Here is a 6238-nt window from a genome sequence, read left to right as displayed (position 1 = left end):
GCGTGCAGTCGCCGCCACAATTCAGCACGTCAACGCCGATCGGCCAGCGACCAAGAAGTCCTTTGAGCCCAACTCGTTATTCACGTCTTCAAGAAAAGCAAGATTTACGGAACCTAAATGATCGGTTGGCTTGTTACATCGATAAAGTACGGCATTTGGAAGCTGAAAATTCCAAACTTACGCGGGAGGTACAGACGACCCAGGAGACTATCACCCGCGAAGTATCCAACATAAAGTCTATGTATGAACATGAATTGTCTGAATCAAGAAAATTACTAGATGAAACTGCAAGGGAACGGGCAAAACTCGAGATTGATACCAAACGATTATGGGATAACAACGAAGAACTGAAGTCCAAGTAAGTTTCTTTGAATTCACTTCGATTTCGATGAAGCGATAATACGTCTTGGAAATATAAATTGATGCAAGCCTGAAAAGGAACACGGGACCAAGGCTGTGTGATTTACGCATTCTCGCGATCGATACGCTTAGCGTTTTAACGTTGATTCTGAACGTGTGTATCATGAACTTGACATGCATTGGCCTTTATATAGACTTATAGCCTTATTTATGTAATTTCCATTTTGATATATACGATTTGAAATAAATTTCGATAAATTTTTAAGTAAGTAGAGTTTGTAATTCTGGAAGTTATGGTAAATATGGTTCTATACATTCAAAAGTATTTAAATCAGTTTTATCCAATTATTAAGCAGTAGTGTATTTATTAATTGTATTATTTTTTGTATGATTATTGACTTGGAAATGAATGCATAAAATGCTTGGATCTGTCGAAGTCGTTTACATATGCCTTTTCTACATATCCCGATACTATTTATAAACTTCGTATTTGTTTACATTGTGATTAGATCATTTCGTAAATTAAGATATGACAATGTTCAAATATTTTTGTCGGTGATAAAACTGAAATCAGTGTTAGAATTTAATAAATAATATTCTCGATACTTTTTGGTAGTATGAAGTAAATTCGTAAAATATGAATTTACAAACAAAATGTAATAATGGAATGCAAAGTTATTAATGAATAAATCAATTAACAAATCTTAAATTTTTTATTTATTTCTTTTTGCGATACTTCGCAAATTAGATTCTATGTTATGATTGCACATTGCTTTATTTAGTCATGATTCACTATATTTGTATTCTGGAATTGCTGTTGTGGTTATATGTACATGTAACAGGTAATTACACCACATATGAATGGTTGCATACTTATGCAGTGAAATGCAAATACTGTATACACTGCTCCTGTAGCTGCTTAATGATTCTTAATGTAATGTCACAGTTATTAATGCAGTTCAGTTAATTACTTCCTTCTTTGATAAATGGTTAATGATTCTTGATGTAAAATCACAGTTATCCAAGTTATATTGCTATATACATTTCTTGATATAGTTCAGTTAATTACTTCCTTTTTTGATAAATGCAACATATACTTTAAGCTGTAAGTGTTTTAAACACACTCTAATAGAGCTGCTATTGATGTTGAATTCTTAAAAAGCTAAATGCATGACGTTTTGCTTAATATTAATATTTATTGTCTTAAAGAAAAATGTAAAATATGGATAACTTAATAAATGTTATATTTTTCATGGTAAACATTTTAATCCTTTCAGTATCTGAGAAATGTCAAATGTGAAAGAAGTTTTCACACTAGCATACCAATCTGATAGTGATTCATTCACAGAATTGGCAGATGTTTTATCAGGATAGGAATACTACTGCTGAACTTTTATAGTATTTTCTTATTTATACTTTGTAATAAAATAACAGTTACAGAAGTAATTAGAATTTGGAATTGAGAGACAATACATTATATTTATAATTTATATTTGAGTGTAAAGAAATCGCAACAAATAAAGCAATACTGTATTTCATTTGAAATATCATTTTTTGATAGTTTTTTGCTTAAAATATATCTAGTATATAGATATGTTTTTAAGAGTATCAAGTCCTACAAATAAGATGAACTACAAAATTTTTCATGTTGGGTGTGCCTAACTGGAACCGTGACGTTCTACGAGTGATTGCGTCACGCTTACTATGCGGAGGTGATGTCATCGTGTGTATAACCTCGACTGAAAACATTGACCTCCTTTCGAGCGAATGTTGAGCAATCGATAAAAATACGGGTAAAACTTCAAACAAGTGGGAAATATTATTTCGGTTGATTTTCAGAATGAAAGACGAAACTAATTAAAGTTTATAATATTAAATGTTCATGTATATATAAATATGTTTAACGTTGTTCTATCTATTTAATAATATATGATATTTAATTACATTAAATTTTTCACGTTGCACTCTTGTTTATTTTTGTTTCTTTGTTAGATAGAAATAAGCAAGGAATTAGAAATTGACGTTTTAGTTTAATCGAAATTTTATCTTTATGACGTCCATTTATCTTTCGAGTCAGATAAGTATATTCGATCGTATTTTGTTTAAGAGCGTACCTAAGGGCGTGCTATGTTTGTGAACGCCGCTGGGGGTTCCCATTAATTCTGCCTTCTAGGCTTATCCGATTTTTTGTTTCACAAATGCTTCGTTAAAAATTGTATGAATTCTGTTAAAATTTTTAGGCAATATTCATAATCCTTCAAAATTTTTGTATCATTCTGATAATGTATCAAACTATTCTCGCGATAATTTAAAACGATTTTGTACTCGTCGGTGTAGCTATCAGCACGATAAGACTGCATGGGAAACATAAATAATGTTGCCAACCTTGTACGTATAGCAGTTATAAAGAAAAACATTTCTTGCAAAAGGAATGGCATTAGTTGCGGGACACGTGTTGTCGCATGAAAGAACAAACTCAGCATTTCTCGGGAAACAATTTTATCATGAAAACAAAATGTTCATGCAGTCTGCAAATTTTTCTTTATTAAACAAACATTAAATCAGTTTTAATGTTGCACATGCACTTTATATTATTTTTAAATTAAATGTTCCAATTAATTTTTTTCTTTATTTTTTAATGACATTGGCGTACATTGTATGATTATATTATTACCATATTGATAGACTGTAGCTTGTAACGTAACAAAATATTAAGACGATTCGAGACACCGCGGTAGAAAATAAAATTCTTGATGTGGGTCGTAGCCTGAAATAGAAATACGAATGTTCTCACCTCACCTCTTCTTCCCGGCTGTCGGAATCTCGTAAACGGTTAAGATTGTATTTAAGGAATTCTTTATAAAGTCTAAAATTTAAAAAAGATTGTTTGTATTATACAATATCAAATTCAATACTTTTAATACATGAATGACTGAAATCTTAAAATATTAGAAAATGTAAGAGCAATAGTTAATCATTACAATAATTGTATTTTACATATTTTTAAATGAAAATATATAAAATGTAAATATTTTCTATGGTTTCTTTCAGACTAGATAAAAAGTCAGTGGACTTGCAAGTTACAGAGAGAAATCTGTTGTTATATGAAACACGCTACAATGATTTGCAAACACAGTTTAATCAGTCTCAAGCAGAACGTAAAAAACTGGCTGAAAGAGAAAGAGAATTAGAGCAAGAAGTAGAAAAATTAAAAGCACTGTTAGAAGATACCCGCAAACATCTAGGAGAAGAAACTTTGCAACGCGTTGTTCTAGAAAATAGTATTCAAAGTCTAAGAGAAGATCTTAGCTTTAAAGATCAAGTGTATCAGCAAGAACTAACAGAAACACGATCAAAAAGACAGGTATGTATTTGGTGATATGTAATTTGTATAAATTTTGATAAATAATAATATAATTATTCTTTATATGTTATTACTTAACAAAATTTTCTTCTAGCATTTTTAATATTGAAAATTTTTTTATTCATGATTTATTTATATTTTATTTTAGATTGAAATCTCTGAGATAGATGGTCGCCTTGCTGAGCAATATGAAGCTAAATTGCAACAATCTTTGCAAGAATTACGAGACCAGTATGAGGCACAGATGAGAGCTAATAGAGAAGAAATTGAATTGTTATATGAAAATAAAATTAAAAATTTGACAGCTCATGCTCAACGTAACAGTGGAGCAGCAAGTTTAGCTGTTGAAGAATTGAGGCAAACAAGATCAAGAAATGATACACTTAATCAAAAAATTAATGAACTAGAAGCAACAAATAATGCACTTAATGCACGGATAAGGTAATTTTTATTGAAATAATTGAATTTTTAGTGAGCATGAACTTGTTTTGAACATTTTGAATTACTATATAACTTTACCAATTTTAATATAGGGATTTAGAAAATCAACGTGAAAATGAAAAAGCTCGTCACACGGAAAGTTTAACATCTTTGGAGGCAGAATTAACACGCATACGTGATGAAATGGCTCAGCAATTACAAGAATATCAAGATCTTATGGATATCAAGGTTGCTCTTGATTTGGAAATTGCTGCATATAGAAAACTTTTGGAATCTGAAGAGGCCAGGTAATATAGAATTCCATACTGATATATTATAATAATAAATATTATATTAAATGATTTACATATCAATTTCTAATCAAATTTGTTCATTTATAGGTTAAACATCACACCTGCACAATCAAGCTCATCAGTAGCTAGTGGTAGAAGTACTCCTTCTAGACATACTCCATTAAGAGGTGGAAAACGAAAACGCACTATGTTAGAGGAAAGTGAAGAACGTAGCAGTACAGACTACAGTGTATCTGGAACATCTAGGGGTGATGTAGAAATTACAGAAGCTGATCCCCAAGGGCGATTTGTAAAACTCACCAACAAAGGCAACAAAGTAAGATACTTGTTACTGAATAGGATGCTTAAATATTAATTGATATTTTCAATTATGTTTATACACTATTTTCCTTTTCACAGGAAATCGGACTTAGTGGGTGGCAAATTATTCGCAAAGCTGGTTCTCTGGAAACAGTATTTAAATTCCATCGCACTGTAAAATTAGATGCAGGTGCCACTGTAATGGTGTGGTCAGCAGATATTGGAGCTTCACATGAACCACCATCAAATATTGTTATGAAAGGTCAAAAATGGTTTACAGCAGATACCATGACAACTACACTTCTTAATAATGACGGTGAAGTGAGTGTTTCAAAATAATTTTATTGATATTACGTTTCCAATAGGCACAAGCAATATTTTCAATGTTTTAATATTTAAATAGGAAATGGCCACTTCAGAGTGCAAGAGGCAACAATTGTCTACGTCTTTATCCCGGCACAGAGAAAACTTGGGGTTTCGACCATCTGAAGAACTTCACCATCAGCAGGTACGTTACAAAAATTTAAATATAACACAAAAGCAGAAATAAGCGTTAATAAATAATGACGAAACTTAAATGTTATATTGATTGATTATAATTAGGCTTATGTTTTTATTCACAGCTGAAAAAGGTCTTAAAAAACTTAATTTTGTTTTTTGGAATAAGTACTAGTGTTATTATTTTCTTGAAATATTTATATCTTTTCTTTATGAGTAACAATTTTAATCAAAACATCGAAGATTTAAGTAGAGAACATCATGGCGGTGACCTTTGACAATTATTCATTAATATAAAATGCAAAATTAATGAACTGTTTAAAAATGATTAGTGAGTACTAGATATATAATATCATAAATGTAAAATAATGAAATCGGGGTGTGTGTCATCAACGTATCTTCTTATTCCATAGAGAAGATATCACTACCCATATTAAGTGGGAGACCGAATGGTTCTGATGGGTCGATTTATGTAAGTTGTTTTCAACTTATCGAACGTTAAAATAGACGACGATGATTAATGTCATTCGCGCTTCAAGTAAAACGAATTATTGGCTTTGTTTTTTCTTCTTCACAGCACCTTATTTTCATGCTCACGCTTAACTAAAACTTCATGAGTGTTAAAAATAATGTTATCTTTTCTTAAAATATAAACATCTCATTAGTTAACCACATTGTCTTTAGAATACATTTTTAATCAACAGAACTTCTTATTGTAAATATAAACGTACAGTTACTGTTATATATTTTATTACCATTGGTATTATTATTATTTATTTCTAATATATTATGTCAATCATGGGGATCAAAATACTAAAATCTATTAACATATAATTTATATTATTTTGTTAGCATTGTATCGATTAACTGAATTGGTTGAAATTTATAGGTGTCTATATTTTTTCATACAAAAAAAAGTATTTTTTATTTATGTTTATACGAGGCTTGTTAAGAATTTTGTCAGTCTGATGCATGCACAAAT

At 30.3% G+C, this 6238-nt stretch overlaps 1 protein-coding gene across 1 annotated transcript in view; it reads left to right on the top strand.

Annotated features, from left to right (window-relative positions):
• Window positions 1-5: 5 nt before the first annotated feature.
• Window positions 6-6238, top strand: part of LOC108574352 (lamin Dm0-like) — a gene marked incomplete at its 5' end in the record, with an annotated part of 6652 nt that continues 419 nt past the window's right edge. Inside the window, 7 exons of the mRNA XM_017936931.1 lie at window positions 6-358; window positions 3412-3724; window positions 3873-4165; window positions 4258-4452; window positions 4546-4774; window positions 4858-5079; window positions 5162-5266. Coding sequence (XP_017792420.1) covers window positions 6-358; window positions 3412-3724; window positions 3873-4165; window positions 4258-4452; window positions 4546-4774; window positions 4858-5079; window positions 5162-5266 — 1710 coding nt within the window. The remainder of the gene's footprint in view (window positions 359-3411; window positions 3725-3872; window positions 4166-4257; window positions 4453-4545; window positions 4775-4857; window positions 5080-5161; window positions 5267-6238) is intronic.

This window comes from Habropoda laboriosa, unplaced genomic scaffold (assembly GCF_001263275.1).
Source record: "Habropoda laboriosa isolate 0110345459 unplaced genomic scaffold, ASM126327v1 scaffold205, whole genome shotgun sequence".
Classification (NCBI taxonomy): Eukaryota; Metazoa; Arthropoda; class Insecta; order Hymenoptera; family Apidae; genus Habropoda; species Habropoda laboriosa.
Note: the sequence above shows the minus strand (reverse complement) of the source record. Positions and strands in the feature narration are given on the sequence as shown.